General features: G+C 40.4%; 1 protein-coding gene across 7 annotated transcripts; it reads right to left on the bottom strand.

Moving 5' to 3' along the window:
* Positions 1–282: 282 nt before the first annotated feature.
* Positions 283–21814, bottom strand: RWDD3 (RWD domain containing 3). Of its 7 annotated transcripts, none has more exons than XM_045064885.1 (7): positions 21691–21814; positions 20568–20633; positions 16958–17086; positions 14059–14148; positions 2760–3247; positions 873–988; positions 283–774 (listed from the first exon to the last, which is right to left on the bottom strand). In XM_045064885.1, exons 4-7 carry the CDS (start codon positions 14138–14140, stop codon positions 660–662), a joined length of 801 nt encoding a protein of 266 aa, XP_044920820.1. In that variant the 5' UTR covers positions 14141–14148; positions 16958–17086; positions 20568–20633; positions 21691–21814; the 3' UTR covers positions 283–659. The 7 variants fall into 7 exon arrangements, with proteins under 7 accessions (XP_044920820.1, XP_012911572.1, XP_044920819.1 ...); XM_013056118.2 differs by lacking the exon at positions 21691–21814 and adding an exon at positions 21177–21578; XM_045064884.1 differs by lacking the exon at positions 21691–21814 and having other exon boundaries at positions 20568–20949.
* Positions 21815–22065: the final 251 nt, after the last annotated feature.

The raw sequence follows: 22065 nt of genomic DNA, 5'->3' as shown, positions 1-22065 counted from the left end.
CCTCCTCCCCAAAACAATAATATTAACTTTAATTTTAATTGACTCCCTAGTCCTATAACTAACTAGTGTACTAATAAGTACTATGCTATCTAGGACCCCAAAGAAAGTGATCAAAAGTCAAGTTCTGTATTTAAACTGACAGTTTATATACTTGCACAAAGAAATCAGTGTTATATTTTTCATAACATCCAACTTAAAACATAGATATAATAGGCTGAATTGGGGAAAATCATGACCAAATGCTAAAAATGTAAACATGAACAAAGTAAACATGAAAAGAAATCTTTAAAAAAATTCATTTAATTACAAGAAAATTAGCTAGAAAATTGCACAGTTCCAAACAAATCCTCTATATAATCACAAGGGCTCATTTACCATCATTTCATATTTATCTTTCAAATAACATTCCATCTATTAAACTTAGCCTTTAGTGGCAAAAATTAGAATATATGGGCATTTTTAAAGTTTAATAATCCATAAGCAAAATGGGCTTTTGTTCCTGAAGTTAGAATGGTGTCTATCATTTTGCTTCAGAGAAACTTTAAAATTGTTTCCTTACGATAATTTCAATTAACCATTCCCAAAATCCACTGTAAAACACAGAACAAAACAAAACAAAAAGCCACCGCTGTCTAACTAAAAGATTCCTGTCTTCCATTTCATTTTACCAGCCCAAGCACAAATTCAGAGAAAAGCTTCTTAAGTCCTGCAGTTTCAAATTCCTTTTGTAACGCATCCAACGATGAATACTCTTTGACTTCAAATGCCAGAAACCTGCATTATACAAGAGAAACTCATGAATATGCCTAGATTTGTCAGAGTATAATTATCGATTCAGTTACTTTTCCATCTGCAATAGTACTAAATTATACCTTTTGTGTTCTGTCTGTACTTTTGTTTCAAACAGTACACTAATCATTTTCTCTTTGCATTTCTTTCCACTTGAGTCCACATCTACTTTGGAGGTTTTTTGAAGAAGCAGGTACTCCTAAATGATAAATCAGTACATTAAGTACATATCTTACTCTGAATCTCCAAGTCCTAGTTTTAAAGGAGCCATGCATCTGCAGGCTTATTTTCCTGCCTAGAGTACTCTCTTTCTGAATCAAGCAGTAGGAGGGCTACACTGTCTTTCTATACTAGGCAGCAGAATGTGCTGGTAGAAGGAGGCCTTCAAACAATGCAGGGTTAAATCTGGACTGCACAGCCTCCTAAATCTGATTCCAGGCTGGTTACTTAAGCCCACTGTGCCTCAGGAATCTACTCCAAAAAATGGTACTCAGAACGGTACCTACCTTATGGGAAGCTGTGATGATTAAAAGAGTTAATTTGTGCAAAGCACACAGAGGACACCCTGGCACAAAGTGCTTTGGCACAATTAACAGTACCAGCTAATGGTAGTGTTATGACTACTTCTGCATCTGAAAGAAATTAACAGGCACACAGCACTTACCTGTCCAAATTGGATGACATCTATAAATACGTACCTGTAATTCTCAATCCTGATATATAATCTTAAAAATTTTAACAGAGATATTTACATTAAATGGCATTTTAGGGAAAGCTCATAAAAAAGAAAGAACTCTTTAAATAAAAAGTACAATTCCTCTATATTAGCAAAGTTCTAGATATATGAAATAAATACTTATCAATTGAAGGATCCAATCTGCAAAACAGCTGCCTTAACCTAACACTCCTGAGCTGGCTTAAAGAAAAATCTGAGCCTTTTAGGGAAATATGAACAAGGAAATTAATTTGTATTCATTCTGTCAGCCAGGAGTTTACCCAGAATGTCAAGTTTTATAGATATACTATAAATCACCTTGCAGTATCTGGTACTTTGGTCAGACCTCAAACCAAGACTGATTCAGCTTTAATTATTTGTGGTATCTATATGCTATAACCCCAGCACTAATCTGGTTAACCAAATGCCAAATAAGTATTGTGATAAGCACCCATTCTGAAAAAGCTAGGTAGTTATTCTACAAATCTTTCAGATTATAGGTTGTGCAAACTGAATCTGTTTTGAATAAATTCAATTGAAGTATTCTTGATCCAACCCATCTGAAAGCATAAACCTATTAAGTGATTTGTAGTGCTTTCAAGATTTAAAATATAATAAGCAGCTTTCCTTGTCTGGTCCCACATAAAATAGGTTAGGTGAGTTGAGCGTGCGAACTTGGAGAATCTGAAGAAGATCATGATTTTGAAAGCAGCTGCTGAGACAAGTCAGGTGGAAAACAAAAGTTAGGTAGGAGGTGACAAGCTGACAGCGTAACGATGCTACTTCCACTAACACTAAATCCTGGTTAGGAGGGATCAGCTCCTCTTTCCAGGTATTACAGAAGCCAAATTAAAGTGTCTGAATATGTTTTTAACTGCCAAAAAGTTAGACAGTACCCACAGACAGACACTGTGCCTGAGGAATGGAATACAGATATGCACAAACTTTTAGTGCACATTTAATAAAGTTGAGGCTCAAAGCTAACTAAAGAAACAAAATTCATGCACTATAGAGATTTTTTTAATGACCTATCCCTTTCATTATGTGGAATAATTTTTAAAAATATAATCTACTTATTCTTCAAGGCTTGCAAGTTTGTTGTTGTAATTAGAAGTTAGAGACATTCTTTAAAAAAAATGGAGATCCATTAACATCTTAATGATTAACCTGTCCCACTGTCACAAAACACACTTATAGACACACCATTTTAGCAGAAAATAGCCCAATTCATATTCAACATTAAACTTTTTGGCACCTTGATATTGCTTCTGTCTCCTTGTAGTAAAATCAGTATTATTTTACCCACGAACATCAGTTTTCCTGTCAGCTTTAAATCGGAAGCCCACTTCTCAATAGTTTTGATATATTTGGTCTTTGCTCTCATGTGATCTAAATGCAAAAGAGTTAGCCACAGTCCATCATCCACAGTCATGCCAGTTGCAGAAGTACACTTTTCACTGCCACTTCCAGTTTCTGGTTGGTTGAGGACATGCCTGAGATTCTGCTGAATCCAGAGCACCAGCTCGTGGACCATAGGTTCCGACAAAAGGTTCTCTGCTTGCTTAAGTAACTTCTCCTTCACAGTCACTGACTGGGCCCGGGTCAGGTGTTCAGAGTGAACTGAGATACCAGGTAAACACGAAGGGTAATTGACCGGCAAATGGAACACCAATTCTAAAAGTACGTCGGCACCCATGAGGCCTTCAGCTTTTGTGAGAATTCTGAACACCGTCCCCTCTGTCCCTGGAAAGCATCCAAAAATAATGATTAGCTATACATAATTCAATTTGAATGGCACACTAAGAAGTTAAGATTTTCATTTCCAATGTCAATTATGTTTCATGAGAAAACTGGATATATTTTACAAAGAGACACATAATCCCAAGAGAGCCATGATTTACAGATTCTCTTCTTCAACCATACACATATACACATGGATTCCTGCATCCCAGCATCCAGAGCTTCTGAGGCATTTCCACTGGCTAGTGCCCCATTTCTGGTCAGGTTTACCAGAAGGCTTTCTCATCACACGATTTTTTTTTTCCTACCCTCACTTAGTTCTAACTCTGGAAACTCGTAATGAACTCACATGAATATACAGAGAAACAGTGCTGCATATACATAAAATCAGTGATTAATTTAAAAGTTACACAGTGCATCCAAGGCAAGTCATCGGGTGGCAGATTCAAGTCAAAGCAAACACCACAATGCAGTGTAGTTGCAGGGCCCAAGAAACTGATGACTGTGCATGAAACAGTAACTGCCCGGCCCCGCTCTTTTCTGACTTCAAATGTATTAGTATCAGTGTAACATGAAGGTAGCAGAATGAACTAAAATGGGGCGGACATCAATTCAGCCTTCTCTGGCTCCACGAGGAGGAGGGGGAGGCACACACAGGCTAGGAGATGAAACACTGCTCCCTTTCAGATTTGCTCCACTTCACCCCTCTGATGTGTTCCACACCGCTTCACCCCACTTTTCAAAAAGTTGATAAAACGTCAGGCTGATTCATTCTGCAGGGGGCAGAAGCACACACATCAGAAGAGCAGAGTAGAAGAGAACTGGGTGCAGAGCGGTATCTTTGAAGCTAACTTGCCTCTCTCTACCCCTGCTTCTTTCTCCACACGCCCTTGTTCCATCCTCCTTCATGACAGCAACAGGCAAACCTTTCTCATTTTCATACTTGGATTGCTGCTCAACAGCCTCAACAACTGGAACCTGGCTACGCCCCGCGCCCCGCCCCAGAAGAACCAAACAGAACTTTAATGTGGCTTTCTAGCCACCTGATTCCACTTATGTAAAAGCTATTGTTACAGACGTTGATTCACACAGGACCAAACACATCTGCTACAGAACGGTTTTCGTTGTTGTTGTTTAAATAGACTTTTTGGTATCAGTGGCAAAGAACTACTATTTAAAGACACTACCCAGAAACAAAGACAGCAACCATTATAAAGACCATATTAAAATGATACAACTAGGGGCACCTGGGTGGCTCAATGGGTTAAAGCCTCTGCCTTCAGCTCAGGTCATGATCCCAGGGTCCTGGGGTTGAGCCCCGCATGGGGCTCTCTGCTCAGCGGGGAGCCTGCTTCTCTTCCTCTCTCTCTGCCTGCCTCTCTGCCTACTCGCGATCTCTGTCTGTCAAATAAATAAATAAATAAAATATTTCTAAAAAAAAATGATACAACTAAAATGTGTTTACCTAAGTAAAATGGGTATGGATAAAGAAAAATTTTCCAAACCTTAGCATATTCCTCCACAATTCATCATGTTTCTCAAAACCCTTCTTTCTTCCACCAAGTTCCTTATTTTTTAAAATACCTTATTATTAAATAGAGTCCCTAAATGTCAGTTGGATCAGTACATTTCACTATGTGAAATGGGCACTATAAATACACCTACAGACAATGTATGACCATTAGATGGAATAAATTCTCCAGAAATCCTTTAGGGAGCCTACTTTCTCCCTGAAAGGGAGGCATAACTTCTAAAGATCTTCATACCTTCATCATAAATGAACATCACCCCTATAAACTCTGTCTTACGATTTCCATGGTATTTTGAACTAATTCTGTGGTACTCTCACACCAGAATTATTATGGTTTAACCAAATGAACTACTTTCTTCACCACTGGACTATCTAAAATTTTCTTTTTAGACAATAGCCAAGAAATAATTCATAAGTTATAAGAAGCTTTTAAATTTTACAGATAAATAGCTCTGAGCGCTAGCTTGTAACCATGGGGCTCACAGGTGCAGAAGTCCTTGCTACCTGTGATAGGCTAAATAGTGGTCCCACAATGTATATGTCCTAATTGCCAGAACATGGCAAAGGGCCTTTGCAGATGTGATTGGGTTATGGATCCCGAGACGGGACCTAAATGTAATCACAAGGAAAATGTAATCACAATTGTCCAAGGCAATGTAATCACTGCAGTCAGATGCCATGCTACCAACTTTGAAGACAGAGAAGGACCATGAGCAAAGGGATGCAAGAAATGAGCTCTAGCAGCTGGAAAAGGCAAAGAAGTGGATTCTCCCCCTCCAGCCCCCAGAGGGAACACAACCCTGCTGACCACTTGCTTTTAGTCTGGTGAAGCTGATTTCAGACTCCTGACTTTCAGGATGACAAGAGAAAAAAATGGGTGTTATTTTAAGCCACCAATTGTTGGAAATCTGTTACAGTAGCCACAGGAAACTAATACAGTACCTGTGTCCACAAAGCAAGCTTTCCCTTCAAGCAAGAATCCCTTTCTGATCAAACCCCTGAAACCCACAGTGTTTCAATCTCTGCCATGTAAGTATGTATATACCTGTTCCTCCCCAGTGCAGGTAACCAACTGACAGAAACAGGCAGTTCAGGGAGAAAGTAGGAAAATGCTATTGAGCTGGCCTTTCAAATCCTTACCAGTTTTCATTTTTCTCTCATAGGGATTTTCTGGTCCTAGGCAGCAACTAGAAAACAAGGGAGAGGGGAACCTGGGTGGCTCAGTTGGTTGGGCATTCAGCTCTCCATTTCGCATCAGATCATAATCTCGGGGTGGTGGCTGGGTGTGGAGCCTGCTTGGGATTTTCTCTCTCCCTTCTCTCTCCCTCTCTACCCCTCATCTCTCTCTTTCTCAAAAAAAAAAAAAAAAAAAAAAAAAAAAAAAAAGCAATGGGAGAAATCCTTACTTTTGCCTTAGAAAACTATAAAATTATTAGTTATATGTTTAGAAGAAAAATTGCTTTGATTCTTTCAAGAATTGGTCTTCTCAGAGACAGTGACTCTGCCCATTCCCCCCACCCACCCCAACACATACACACATACTGGGGCTGCAAACTAAAATTACACAAAATGCTGTTATCTCTATAGGAAAATGAAAAGCCCAATAATGACCCCACTCTGCTGATATTTAATGTGGTAATAAAATTATATTCTTTTAAAAACTCATTTTCTCCCTAAAACTCTAGAAGTATGTGCATTACCTTTCCATTTCATATCTGCTTTAGTTTGTACATGCAATTAAACTGGCTCTCTCTCATGTCAGAATTTTTCATATAACCACATGTACTGTCTATCTGATTTTTTCATTAAAGGAAAAGAGAGACACAAAAAACAAAATTGCCTCTATCTGCTTTAAGACTATTAACAGCTTAGAGTGATTAACAGAAAAAAGAATCGTGCTCTAAATCTAACACTAATCTTTGCCCCTCCCTGAGCTCAAAAAACACATTAACTTACAAACTCATAATTGTCAATAAACACCTATGCCCTAGAAAATTTACACTTGCCCTAGAAAACTGAAATTAGGATTCCTAAATTTGAAGACCTAAAGAACCTACCAAAAGATGTAGGCCTTGCCTCTGGTTGAAATTCACATATAAATTCCCTAGTTTGTTTGTTTTGTTTTTTTTTAAGTAAGTCACTCTGCCTTATAAGTGTATCAATTTCATAAATAGAACACTAACCAAAATAGGTTTCAGACCTTGTTCTTCCTTACAAGTACATGAAAGAAATTGTACACCTAACCACACTCCAAACAACAGAAAATCAAACTAGAGAAACTGAACTGAACCCCAAATTCCACAGCAGTGTTATTTTTAAGAATTTGTTTTTCATAGCTACACAATAGGAACTTAATAAATACTGTCCAATAACAGAAGACATTGGAAAATGTAAACAATTTAATAGAATGCATTCTTCAAGATTCATTTGGAGCCCATTAAGAAATCACATACAACTGACTTTCCTTTTATTTGCTTCTTTTTTTCTTCAATTTTTAGATATCTCAAAGTAAGCCATTATTCAGAAAACCAAGAAGCAGGCCCTAGTCCCCTGTTGTATTTCATTGCATGGGGCTTTCTTTCCTCTTCCTCCCAGGCAGCTCGCCACAAGTATGCATCCCCTCGTGCTTGTTTTTATGCTATAGCTGGGTTTTTATATGTGTTTAAAAATGTGGTTACAGGGGAAAAAAAGCAAAAGGAAAACTAAAAATAAGTGAAGCTAAAAGTGGCAATCCCATCCTTTAGAAGTTAAGTTCAAGGCTGAATTGATTTTGCAGAGGTGAGCACGGTACTGACAATCAGCAGGAAACAGAGCTGAGCAGATTTAGAGGGGTCAGTGGGTGACAGTCATGATTCATTTTGCAAGAGGGCCCAATCCAATCTGAACATGAGTGTTAGCAGAAGACAAAAATTCATGCTGAAGCTACTGTGCAACATATTATATGATACTGAGTCTTATATACCTCCCATTTTACAAGTTTCTGATCCACAAGATAATCTCCAGAACTACAACTCCACATATAATGAGCACTGACTACAGCAATATAATCTGTGACCCTCAACTATCAGGAAAATGAGGATTTATAACAGTATCCATTTTACCTGATAGGTGTGCACACAGATGCATGCCTGCACACACCCCTGTAGAATTACTCTGAACATAAGTTGGGTGACACCCATCTCCTTTCTATGGGGGCTCTTACTGCTCTTTCGTAAGTGTTATCCTTGCTAAGAATTCTTTTCCTCATGCAGCAGCCCCATCTCTATTAAGGGTCCATATACTCTGGTGCCTGATGGTTACTTAACCAGCCTGAGCATCTGTTAACTTCTCTATGAAAACGCTAAGAGTACCCCTCATCAGGTAAGATTCATTTGAAGTATGAGGTACATGGAAGGTGACCCCATTAAACTTGGCACCTGGCCTGACTGCACTATACAAGGAGGGGCAGAATACTTCTGATTTGGTCTACCCATAGCCCTCCCTAATAGACAGCAGTGTGGGGATTTACATCATTTGTACCTTTAAGAGACAGTTATACCTGATGCTTCTTACTATAGGCTTACTGTAACCACTGTAAAGAGGCCATGTGCTTATATCCCCTGAAATTCCCAACATAAATTAGCCCAACTTAACTGATTTCAATTAGTCAGCCTCTTCGATCTGATGGCCTTTATAGTTGACCCCTGGGTTGGGAGCCTAACCCTTCCTGGGCAATCTCATACCAGAAGTGCAATCCCACCCACTGGGATGTTCCCCTAATTCCAGTGGCAACAAGAAGCAGCATTATTTGTGGGGAGGCCAGAATGGAACTGATGGTGTTAATGTTCTGGTATCAATCTTCTATCGTCCAACCCAGGCTGACAGTGACCGTGAGAATGACAGCCAGCAGCCCACTTATGTTTACTGTGGTCTATTAAAGAAAGCCTTACCTTACCCTTAATTCCCAGTTGTGGATATCAAACATCCTTATTTCAATCACTCAATTGTTCTATTCTCCAATGAACCTTTCAGCAACAAAATGTCCTAAGTTGTTACACTGAATTCTTTTATAATTCAATTACTTATTGATGCCAGAATGCTGAATTAAATTAATTAGGAGGCATGGCTTGAAAGTCATGCTCAATTTAACAGCAGATAAAGGGTCCACAGTGTTCTCGCTATTAAAAATCTGCTCTCTTTCTTTCAATGCTTACTTTTTTAGGTTTTCTCTGACTGGTCAGCAGTATCATGCATAGCTATCTATGTACTCATGACCCAGCTCACCACCACTCCATCCTCTTTAAGGTGTGATGGGAAATCTTGTGTTCATTTTTCCAGGATATTTCAACTGATCCATCATGAAAGAATTTAGAAAAACTGATGATCTCCTAAATAACTGCCTCAGGCAGAAGTAATTATCAATAAAGAGACACATGGAGACAGTAAGAAAGATGAAGAATTATGAATCCTCCAATCAGAAGGAGGGTGAAAAGAAAACACTAAAAATAAAGTATTTCGGATGGACTGTCAACAACAGTTTCTATATAGGATACAAGACAGGCCAGGCACTGAAAAGGAAGCAGCTGCATTACCCAAATTGGTTCACAGTGCCTAGAACATAATTGTGGTCACACAGGTGATGCAAGGAAGAAAGAATGAAAAGTCTTGGCTCTGGCTTCCTGTGTGAATAACCAACCAAATGATACCACGAAACCCATCTTAGTCCTAGATGGTTTTCTCACAATACCCAGAACATTTTTAGACTACTTTCTTAAAGGTCAACCAATCTATGGTCCGAAAGGCAACTTTAATAGTTGCTGAAACATAACAGAAGGCTAAATCCCATGCCAAAAAATTTACATAATGTATTTAAAAGCTAAGTGAAAATTGAAAATTATTTGTATCACTGCACTTTTTTCAAAATCTGCAGTTCTGGTTTTTACTTAATATAAGTCACAGACAGGGACAGAATAAATTTTAACTATCATCAAAAAATAGCCAAAAAGAACCCTTCTGGACTGTAAGCTCGCAGAGGACAAGGGCTGTGTCTCTGAAACCTTGTGTTTACAGCGCATCAGTACATGCGGGCTGAAAGATCAACACGCCAAAAGCCTCTGACCGTCACCTTTCAGCGGGCCAGAAAAACGCAAAAGAAGAGCAATCGACTAGGAAACATAACCGAGAAAAGGTTCGGATAGAGCACAGAGCCAATTCAAACATTCATTCAACAAACATTTAACTAACCACCATATGCCTGGCACTGTCCCAGGAGCTTAGAGTTTTGTGATTACGTAACAGACAGGGTCCCCGCCCACCTGCTGCTGGGCACCCTCAATGCCCTTAACAGAGTTACAACTATGGTGGGTGCCCTGAAGGAATAATGAATGCACAGATCTTAGGAAGGACACAATGTAATCTGGGGTAGCTGGGTTTAAATTGGGGGTGTCAGGACACGCCTCTTTTCAAGGTGAGACCTGAAGTCAACACGGGCGGCCCGGGAACCCGGGCGGAGTGCGTTCCGGGGCCAGGCTGCAGAGGCGCAGGGCCCGGCGCTCGGCCGGTGGCGGTGGGGCGGGGGCCGGCCGGCGGGCCGCACCGGCCTGCGCGCTGCGGGCTCAGTCCCCTGCGGGGCGGAGTGCACGCCGACACACAGTCCACGTTGGCGGGCGTCGCCTCACTCTGCCGGCTGCTCCCACACATCTCCAGTCCCGGGGCGTGCCGTTCCATCCTTCCACTAGCCGGGTCCCCGAGGGTGGACCCTGGGGCAGGCAGCCCGGTCCCAGTGGCGGGGAAGAAGGACGCCCGGGCCCTCCCTCGCCGGGGTAGTCACCTGAGCGACTCAGCACTTCCCACTCGTCCGGCCCGCAGAAAATCGCCGCTAGGGCCGAGAGCTCCTCCCGCGCGGCATCTGCCATGGCCGCCCAGGCTCCGCCGCAGCCGCCGCCACCGCCCCTCCACTTCCGCTGCCGCCGCCCTCACCGGCCCGGAGCGGCGCGGCCCGGCGGCCACTTGGGGGCGCCCTGCGTCTCCACGGTCGACGCGCGGGGTGAGGACGCTGGCTTAAGAGTCGCCGTCCAAGCTCCTTGCAGTCCTGGCGCAAGGCTCGGTCTCTTTGCGGGGGACTTCTCTCGGAAGCCAGAGGCGACCGTACAGCGCCCCCGCTGCTTTCTAACAGAGGAAGGTGGGAGGCCTCCCAGCAAAGCCCGAAATCCCCTAACTTTAGCCCAGGCTTTGAACGCCCACCATTCCCACCCAGACTTGGCCCTGGGCTCGGGGTAAGGACAGAGTGGAAGAAAGGAACTTGAAGCTTAGAAAGACAAAAACAAGCAGGAAAGTGATCAGTGAGGAGGTGAGCCCTGGTCCGGCCCAAAATGGAGCTGGGTGTTGGGGACTTTGCAGTCAGCAGGAAGCACTCTGTCCGGATGAAGCTGTTGGTGACTCTGGCAGTGTGAGACACCCGGAAAAGGCCGGGGGCAATAACGAGCCCAGATGCTGAGCTGGACCTGGCACAGGGACTATGAGCCAGAGGCAGATTCCTGAGACCTGTTTCTCTTAACCCTGCTAACGCAGAGGGCCTACAGCTCCTGCCATTCTAAGGATGTCACTGGGGTGGCTGTGGACTTTGTGGGTCGTTATGTGCCAGGGTGCTGGCAACGTCTTAACTTTCCCAGTTGTCTCCTGCCTTCACAGGGAACAGCCCAGACTCCTTGGCCTTGGGAGGAGTACATCAAGTGTGGAAACGTAGCAAACTCTAGCTTTTCAGTATTACTCATTTTAGGATACTCGATGCATACAAAACAATGGGACACTTAAAGCTTTAATAATGGAATGATCGTCCTTGAATTCAGCATTTCAGTTTAAGAGTTTGAGCAACACCAATAGGATAAGAGAATTATCAATACATTCTGTTCCAGCTTTGATACAGTGAACAAGATTACGAAGATCCTCTGAGATAGTTCTATCAGCCAGCATGTTTGGCTTGTCCTTTTGTTTTTCTAAGTAACAATTTCAAATTCTGCAGCTCCAGGAAGTAGCTTGTCTAGCTCACTGAGGTTCCACAATTTTTTTCTTTGAGTCAGAAATAAATTTGTAAGATGAATTAGAGAACTTAGACGGCTACAGGGTGACTCCTGTCATTGACCTACACAAGTCACAACAAAAATCATGTTACTATCCTCAACATCGTTCCCACTGTTGCTAAAAGGGGTATTTAAAAAGGAGAAGACGCTGGCTTCCCCCACAAAAGAAAGGAAATCTAACCAGATAGACTGCAGGAGAAATGCTTTTCACAGGATGCCATGGGATTTCGGTGACCCCAAGTAATTAGGAGCACTGCTGTGCACATAATTGGGAAAGACAAAGGCTTATTTAAACTCATAATTATCTCTGATGTGGCCAATTTGTTTAATAATAATTTTTAAAATTTCTTTGAGTTACTTCTAAAATAGCAATTCAGTAGGTTCATAATTAACTTCTAAGGAGTTTGGTGAACAAAAGAATACATTTTAAATTTAAAATATCAATAAGTTATTTGATTTTAGTTTGAAGTCCAATGCCAATATTAAAATACAAATTTTAGTTATTAGCCTTATTTATTAAGGATAGTCTACAAAAAGTCAAATAGTTCATATCTTATTTTTAATTTCCCAAATTCAACATAAGTGATGGGAGTGAAATAATATGAACAGCAAGGCTCCACTTGTCAGAAATATTAGGAGGCAATCACAAAGCCTGCTATCAGCTAGGGTTTCATGAAATTGATGTAAGAGTACATCAATCTATTTAAAATTTTCTTGTCAATATGTTTCTTCTTTGCTCTTCCTTTCTCTGTTGATTTCTTAACCTGCTTTTCATCTTCCATTTAGCATGTTTAAATAAAAAAAGAAGTCAATGTGAATGTCTTTTAAATTGACACTATCCTAAGGCCCCGAAATCCCATGAATAAGTTTCTACTCTCTGACATTTGGAAGTAATCATCACAGAGAAAGCATAATGTCAGCTTGATATTTCTCACACTATGAAAATATCAGCTACATGTCAAATATCTACAGCCTACCTTAATATAATAAATTTTCTTGTATTCACAGGCTACTGAAAATTCTAAATATTTAAATGTGGAATGAATGTCTAGACATGTAGATGAATGTCTAGTTAGAGCACTTTCTTTTTCTCTGCCTCTCCCTCTCCATACTTCTCCTCCCTTAAACAGTGTATGATTTGCTAAATATTTATACATGCAACTTTTCTAAACAGTTGTTTTACCAAGACCATAAGGAGGAGAAGTTTTAAATCTCTCACCTCCAGTTAAAACCATTAGCTCAGGAAATAGTTCTTTTAGCTTTTCTGAGAAAACACTTCTTCTCACTTCATCATGAGTAGTATGTGGAACTAAATACACTGTATCAGAAAATGTATGTCAAACCCCACTGGGGCATAGAAGTGAGAACACACAATTTTAAGAGTATTAGGAGAGGTTGGTTAAATGTTAGTATCATGTCAAAAAAGCTAAGAATAGTGAAGTAGTGGGACATGATAAAGAAAATGATCATGTTAAGACTATAAGAAAAGTAAAAATGCTTTTTAAGAACTACTAAGAGTATTGTATACCTGAAACTAATATAACGCTCTATGTTAGCTAACTGGAATTTAAAAGACAGAGAGAGAACCACTAAGAGTAAAGAATAAAAGAGGCATTAAATGCCAACTTGCAAAATGAACCTGAACTTCAATGAGCTGTGTGAGCGGTTCTCCTACTGAAGAGTTTCTGTATTTACTCATTTCATAAAATGTTCTGGGCACACATTGACTGTTGACTGGCCTGACCCTACAAGCTTAGTGTTTTGAAATAGAGATGAAAGCAACAAGCCCTTGCTCTCAAAGACTTGAGTATTAAGTTAGACAAGTAAACACAACGAGCAACAATTACAAGTTCTTTCACATTTTCTTATTGGTATGAAGGTCAATGTAGTAGGTGAAAGAAATGGGTGGAGTAACACCCACTTCCCACAACTTCCCAGAGGAGAAATATATTTGTAATGTTTAGGAACGTAGTCTATTTCCAAAGGTACACAAAGACTGTTGGTTTAATTGGTCATAGTTCTTTTTGTTTTGTTACAGTGCGAAAAGTCACAAATTGATTTTTCACCAAGAAAACAAAATAAAAACAAAATCTGTAAGAATTTGACAGTGACTCTGTAATCATACCACTTGGTGGCAAGATCGACCTCCACCATGTCCAAATAATTTGTACTCACTCCAAAAGCTTGGTTACATTCTGCCTATGAGAAACATGTTTGATTCTTACCCATGAGTGGTACTGAAGCAGTTCTAGCTTGCTTTGTGGGAAAACATCCACATGGCCCAGGTCCAATGACATAAGAGTTCATTGCCTTATCTATATTATAAAAACAAGTCCTCAGTATCAGTCGGGTTTTAGAGTTTGTATAATTAAAATAACATCCAATACTTAATTTTTGTTATTACTGTAAACTGGATTCCTTTTACATTTTCTCACAGTGTACTACTAGTGTAGCCAGTTTTTATTATGGGGACAGAGGGAGAGTAGTTTGGGGACTATGTGACTTTTTAAAAATACTTTCAAACTCACAAAGGAACTATAAATGAGGAAATTCTGCCATTTTGGCAAAATGATTCTCAGTGGTTGAAAATCAAAAGAAGTAGGTAGATCAAAGAACTACATCTATGACTGAGAAAATTAGACCTGGACTTCCTTTTTAAAAAAAAAATGTATGGGGGGGGGGGTTGGGCTATTGGCAAATGATGTATTAGATACAGAAAGAGAGGGGAATGAGGGAGAAAAAAAGGAATGGGGGGGCAAAGAGCAGGGAAATAGTAAGGTGAACACTTAAGATAATATGAAAAGGAAGTGAAGAAAAACATGAGTTAAAAATTTGGTTTTAAACTCTGGAAAACAGCATGGAGTTTCCTCAAAATGTTGAAAATAGAACTACCCTATGACCCAGCAATTGCACTACTGGGTATTTACCCTAAAGATACAAACGTAGTGATCCGAAGGGGCACGTGCACCCGAATGTTTATAGCAGCAATGTCCACAATAGCCAAACTATGGAAAGAACCTAGATGTCCATCAACAGATGAATGGATCAAGAAGATGTGGTATATATACACAATGGAATACTATGCAGCCATCAAAAGAAATGAAATCTTGCCATTTGTGATGATGTGGATGGAACTAGAGCGTATCATGCTTAGCGAAATAAGTCAATCGGAAAAAGACAACTGTCATATGATCCCCCTGATATGAGAAAGTGGAGTTGCAGCATGGGGGGTTAAGGGTATAGGAGAAGAATAAATGAAACAAGATGGTATTGGGAGGGATACAAACAATAAGTGACTCTTAATCTCACAAAACAAACTGAGGGTTACTGGAAGGAGGGGGTTAGGGAGAAGATGGTTGGGTTATAGATATTGGAAAGGGAATGTGATAAGGTGAGTAGTGTGAAGTGTGTAAGCCTGACAATTCACAGACCTGTACCCCTGGAGCAAATAATCCATTATATGTTAATAAAAATAATGAATTTTTAAAAGTTGGCTTTATTTATAGAAGAAAAGTATGGCTTCATCTGCTTTTTAAGCAATAGGGAGACCTGAAACTCCATTTGGTAATAATATGAGATCTGATATTTGCTTCAAAATAATGTAGAAAGGGGCGAGAGGCTGGAGTATGGCTGTGGCTGAGTTGACCATAGATTACAAATTGGTGTGGCAGAGTTGTGAGTGCAAAAAGATTTGGTATTCTGTACTGTCTACTTTTGTGTATTTTACATTCTCTATAATAGGTTACTTTTTAAAATGTATTCAATAGAGAATAGGTCAAGGTATTTGAGTTTTGTATAATGCTCAATAAGGAGAAAAGAACAGAAAGGGAGGGAAGGGAAAAGAAAAGAAATGGACTAAGTAAAGAAAACAGAGTTGGTGAAAGGCATGAAGAGAGAAAATAATAGGTTCAAAAGTGGTAAGTCCAACAAATGTATGGTTTAGGATTCATTCAAGTGAGAAAAGCTTTTACAAAACCTAAAACTTCAGCACCTTGAACAAGACACAGGGGTTTTGTCTTAGAGGTTTCAGTGGAGGGAGGCAGGCAAAGCTGGGGTGCTCCGCAAGGTAGGGACCAATGGTACTTCCCTTCTGTGGTTCTGCTGTGCACAGTTTGGGTCCACTGTCATACCATGCTCCAGGGTGGTCCCTGGAGCTCCAACCACCAAGTCTGCATCTAATCAAGAGAATGGGACTCCATCCAATCCCATTGACTAGAATTTAGTCCCATGACCACTCCCAGTTAAGGGGTTGGTAAATGGCATTTTTATTCTAGGTCCAGCTAAAAGTGGAGGAGGAAATGAAATACTGTTGTTATTCCTTTACTATGGAGAAAGGGAAAATATTAGGAGTCAGCTGGCAGTCCCCACAACATCAAGTGGAGTTTTGGTCAAGAGATTAAGTTGTCACATACCTGATCCTGCAGAGTTTACCCTTTTCCCATGCCTTGACTGCCGCCACCCCTCACTGCTTGTCCTGTCCTGTTTTATTTTTCCCATAATATTTACCATTACCTGAAATCACCTTGTTTGTTTATATGTGTCTTGTGGTTGCTCCACAGAAAATGGGATCAGTCTCCCACCAGCACCACCAAAATGGCTCAGGTGTCCAGAATGATGAGGACACATACATGTACCAGCAGGATCCAAAGGGCTTATGGCTCACATGCTGAGGCTTTCTGGGAAGAACAGGGCAATTCAAAATGGCCTGACTGAAGTCAGGGGTGAAAGGTTCTGGTGTTCATTGTGGTGGGGCCAGGGATAAAATTAAAATTAAAAGTCTCCTATACATCGCTGGGGTTTCTATGGTCTGAACAAAGGAGGGAGTGTCCAGACTTCCTCACCCACTTGTCCAGAGGCGGGACACCAGGGAAGAGGGAGGGCTGGGGCTTGAAAGCTGTCAGCAGTCAAACAGAGTCAGACATGTTTATTGTCTGTCTCCACCAGAATTTTGACCTCCATAAAGCTGGGGGCCTTATCAGTCTTCTTCACCTCTGTATCCTCCATACCTAAAACAGTACCTAGTGAATTAGGAATGCAGTGAATATTTGTTGATACAAATAAACTCATTGCAAAGTTCACAAACTCTTTATACAATTCCTTATTCAGTAAGTTAGGAGCACTTACTATATCCTAGTGATTTTAGGAGATCTTAGGCATTCCATGACTGATTAAGACACCACCACCATCCTTCAGAAGCTCCCAATCCAGTTTGGGAGAGACAGCAGCCTTTCCTGGGGCCAGCTGGTAAGTGTCCTGCCAAGTGAACAGAGGGCTGTCAGTGAAGGCCAAGGAATTCTGGTTTGGCCATCATGTTTGAATTTCCCCATCACAGGGTACAAGGAGGAAAGCTGGAGAAAAAGATGGCTGGGAAGAAATTTCTACTTTCATTCAAAAAGCTTTCATTGAGCACCTTACTATGTGCCAAGTATTACACCAAGCCTCAGGGAAACGATGGCTTTTTGACACATACATCTTGGAAGTTGTATTGTAGTGGGAGAGACAGGTCTTAAGAGATAACTCATCTGGTAATCAGCAACCTGTTGAAATCATGGAAATAGATGAAATTGCCTGCGTGCATCTCAAGAATTTCATAATGACGGTGATGTGTTTCCCAGCAATCAGAACAGAGAAGCACTAGTTTGCCAGTTTTTCTAACGCAATCTGGATCAAGACAATAGTCCCTTTGTGGTAGGGTTTCTGTATTTCCCTGTTGTTTTCACTTTTTTGTTTCATTCTGTTTTCAGTGGACAGAAAAATCAAACCAAGAAAACAACAACAACATCAAAATTCCTTTGTGGCACTTTTATCAGTTGGAAGGGTCTCTGTCTCTCCCTAGGAATATAAAAACTATCTTAGAATAGAAAAGTGGATCTAGAATACTTGGTCTATTGTTCAGGTAAAATCCTGCTATATTTATGTGATTCTCAATTCTCTTTGAAACCTTGATTGGCCAGTAATTTCTTCACTGATGGCTTCATTTGTTTCAAAAGGAACTTTATACTTCGAGAAGAAGCATGGCCAGAGTTCCTACTATTGGGATCATGTTACCAAATACTCTGTCCCATCTCCTTCTCCTTTCTTATAAGCTACTTGCCCCCCTCTTTACCTGGTGAATTCTTTCTCATTCTTTAGATCTGAATCACACCCCTCCATCAGAGTCTGAGATGAGGACTCTTCCTATATTTCCCCACTACTTATCATATTTACACTCTTATCAAACTGTATTGTAATTGCTTATGTGTCTATAACCCCAGTAGAGTATGACTTTGATGCGATGAGTAATTGACATTGTACTTGTCCTCGCTCTCTGGACAAGTGATTGTCCAGGGAGATCAACTCCTTGTTGGAACTGATTGACTTCTTGTTGGGTGGACAAGTTTTGAGATCCCACTCTGTCCAAAATTGTCTTTGGTTCTGGTCTGGTTATTCTATCTTTGGTTGTACCTCCAACTTTAGTATAGTGACTGGCATACAAAAGGCACTCAATGTTTATAGAATAAATCAAGAATGAGTGAACCCGTAGTCCTACTGTCAAAGTAAATAGACGGTGGCTCATTTTTTTCTTATTACCTCTACTCTGATTCTGACCAGATTTTATTAGCCCTTGAACATGTTAATACACATCAACATTAAGCAAGCAGATTATAACCCATGTCTTTACTGGAATCACATTTGGAATGAAGAAAGTACAACTGGGCAAAAAGTAGTGAATTACTCCTACTAAAGTCCCCTGGTTTCATACAGGGGAGTGAAAAAGAGAAACATATTGTCACCCACAGTAACTTTTTACATGCCAGTAATGGTCTCCCACAGTTTCCACTTCACTTTGTTATATGAAAAGGAAAATTAAATTTTAAGTAATTATTTACACAATATAAAGTTTTGAGACTGCTGGGCTAAGCCTGAAAGTCATGCGGTAGGCAAATCTATATAGTGTTTATGTCCTAAACTGAAATGGGACACCACAAGCTACCTGATCCAGCCTGGCTAAAAACAGATCATATTTCCACCTGTGCATGTGTGACTAGGGTATACATTTTATTTACCATTCAGGTTAATATTAATAATTTTAAAAATAGCAAAAACACTTAAAGACAGGATAGTTATTATATATAACAACATAGCCATAGCAATTAAGATTAAGTTACAAAACAGATTTTTCTCCCTATAACTCACAATCACTTAAGAAGTTTTTTCTTTTTTTTTTCTTTTTTTTTCTTTTTGATACTTTAATGTGTTGTTCACCCATGACCCATGATTTAAGTTAAAAGACTACTGTCTAAAGTTAAAAGACTACTATGTTGAAGGGGACGGGGGAAATGATTGAAAAGGGGCCCAGGGAACATTTTTGTCATGATGGAAATATTCTATTTCTTGACTGGGGTGGTGGTTATATGACTTTATGCCATTTAACTGTACTATTTTAGACCTATGCATTTTATTTTACATAAAGCATATCTCAATTTTTAAAAAAAGAGTGCTGGGAGGAAGATACGGGTTAGTAAGTTCATCATATTTTTATAAGATTCCTTTTATTTCTGATTTTGAGCTAAATATGCCCTCAACTTGAAAATTAAAGGAAATTGTTCTTTTAAAACTCTTAACTTTGCTGCTGCTTGATTTTTATGTTAAAACAACAAATGTTGGGAAGAAGGGGCTGCAGGTCCCAAGTATCTTCCAATGGCACCAATTTGTCTCTGTGAGTAGGATGCTAACGGAACTGAAGAAAACTGTTCCTTGACTTAGGGTAAGTTGTTTTTAGCCTAAAACTCAGTCTACCATTTCCTGTTGATATAAAAGAAAGAAAATGTGACTAAGACAAGTACACCTCATTTTATATAGATTAAAGAGGGGTTATTCGAATACTTTTTAATGCACTAAATGAGCTCACTATTTCAAATAATTTTATGGTGACCTGTTTTTTCTAAGTGTGGGACATATAATGATGTGCGCTGTCTACCATTTGTACATCAACCCTTAGATGCACATATTTTCACGTTTTAACAGCTCTGAAATTGGGTCTCTTTACACCATTCACGGCACTTTGCACTGGCCATTGGCCAGGCAGCAGACACCTCCATAGCTCGCACATGCATTAACTTGGATGTTTTCCTTGATCAGGTGATTTCTGGGGAGATCATGAAAGCAGCAGTCTCAAAAGTCGCAGAATGGCAGAATGGGTATTAGCAATTTGGAAAAAGTTCTAGAATCCTAGCATTGGTGGAATGACTTCTTTAAAAGAAATGCCATCTTACTGATGCTCTTGATGGAATAAAGGATGATACATGTGGAAAAACACAGACACTGATGCCTCTGAGTTGATACATTGATTCACAGCCATCAGACACAGAATGTGAAGGAGTTTCAGGAACATTTTAACCAATTTTTTGCATATCTTCTTTTTTTTTAATATTTTTATTTATTTATTGAGAGAGAGGTAGTGAGAGAGAGCATGAGCGAGGAGAAATCAGAGGGAGAAGCAGACTCCCCATGGTGCTGGGAGCCCAATGCGGGACTCGATCCCAGGTCTCTGGGATCATGACCTGAGCCGAAGGCAGTCATCCAACCAACTGAGCCACCCAGGCGTCCGTGTATCTTCTTTTTAATATACATCTAAATAAGTCTAAAAAAGCTTTTTCAAGGAGTATAAAAAAACCCAAGTGATGAGCCATAGTATAATTGGCAGCATATTTTTTGGCAGCATATTTTAAAGGTAAATAAAATAATGGCTTACCTTACAATTGATGTCATCTTAGATGCTCTTGAAGCTGATCTTCACAATTTTTTTATGTTGGCTTTTCTGCCAGGGGAAGATGAAAGACCAGGCAGGAAAAAATCTTAAGTGTATGGTAACCAAAAAACTATTTATTGACTAGCTGCTACTATAGGCCAGTGTTATGCTAAGTGACTTATGCATATCACTACATGTAATTCTTCCCAAAAAGTCTGAGAGAAAGTTACCGTTTAACTGACTATTATCAGGTCAGAGCCATTAGATAACATGGCCTAAGTAAGTCTGCAAAGCTGAATGTGAACTTTGTTTTGACTTTATATAGTAACTTCTTCCCCTTCCTCTCCCCTGAACAGCACTCCAGCTAGTCTCTTGTCTCACTCTCTCTCTCTCTCTCTCGCTCTTTTTTTTTTTAGTTTTAATTTTTAAGTACTCTCAACACCCAGTGTGGGGCTCAAACCCACAACCCCAAGATCAAGAGTCACATGCTCTATTGACGAGCCAGCCAGGCATCCCAGCAATCAAACTACACTGAAGGATTAACTTGCTTCGAGCTTATGCACTCCTTGCTTGCTGAACTAAACCCTTTGGTCTGTAGCAAAATTAACTTACTTTCCATGAAATTTGAAGACCACTGGTCTTAAGGAGTGAAGGACCAGACTTTTCCAGAAGGTAAGGCCTGACTACATTTGAAAAGAGCTGCCAGAGATACCACCAACTCTGTTCAGGGTCATCTCAACAGACACCTAACTGCCTGGGCACCTGCTTCTCCTGCCAGTAGCCCCCTCCCTTTTCCCCTTTCAAACCGTCTGGCCTCCCCTAGGCAGGGAATATGGTCTTTGAGATGTTAGTCCACCATCTTCTCAGGATACCAGCTTCCTGAGCAGAGCAAGCTTTTCTTTCCCACGTCACTTGTCTCTCAGGTATTGACTTTGGAGCTGCAAGCAGTCAAACCTGAGTTCAGAACCGGTTCTCAGTTGGGTAACTCCCCTACCCCACCATCCCCAGAAGTTCAAATGAAAGCTTAAAGAAGACAGAAGATAATGAGAGAGAGAGAAAGAGAGAGAGAGAATGACAGTCCTAGCAGCACTCAGTTCTGGTCGGGTTGTGCTGGAAGACAGCTTACCTTCTTTTGGCAGCGCAGGTCTTCCTTCCATTGTGTGAGCGCTCCCAGAATCCTAACACCAAACCGCCTTCTTTCTCGGCCTTAACCAGTTCTCTTGGGGACTGCATCACTTGCAGCAAAGGGCATACTACTGTAACACTTGCCAGTTTTCACGGATGTACACATCTCACTAGTGAAAAGAAGATACTACCTCTCACACACCTTGAACACACGGTCCGAACGCAGCTGGCTCGCTGCACTGAGCCACACCAAGCTGGCTGTTTCAGGGACAGCCGGCAGCCCCGGAGGCGCCTGAGTCGGCTTGGGTTGAAACTAGAGCAACTAGAGCAACTAGAGCAGCGCTCCCTTTCCCGCGGGCTTGCTTTCCGCAGTTTC

This window comes from Mustela putorius, unplaced genomic scaffold (genome assembly GCF_011764305.1).
Source record: "Mustela putorius furo isolate JIRA1106 unplaced genomic scaffold, ASM1176430v1.1 tig00003853_pilon_pilon_pilon, whole genome shotgun sequence".
NCBI classification, from domain to species: Eukaryota; Metazoa; Chordata; class Mammalia; order Carnivora; family Mustelidae; genus Mustela; species Mustela putorius.
Note: the sequence above shows the minus strand (reverse complement) of the source record. Positions and strands in the feature narration are given on the sequence as shown.

What these genes read in the sequence shown, in the direction of transcription:
- RWDD3 (XM_004752546.3), bottom strand. Translation starts at nt 10,669, where the DNA reads ATGGCAGATGCCGCGCGGGAGGAGCTCTCGGCCCTAGCGGCGATTTTC. An exon ending in GGAAGTGCTGAGTCGCTCAG is followed by an intron (nt 3,248 to 10,584) that starts GTGACTACCCCG and finishes GATGCTTTCCAG; the next exon opens with GGACAGAGGGGACGGTGTTC. An exon ending in GAGACAGAAGCAATATCAAG is followed by an intron (nt 989 to 2,759) that starts GTGCCAAAAAGT and finishes TTTATCATTTAG; the next exon opens with GAGTACCTGCTTCTTCAAAA.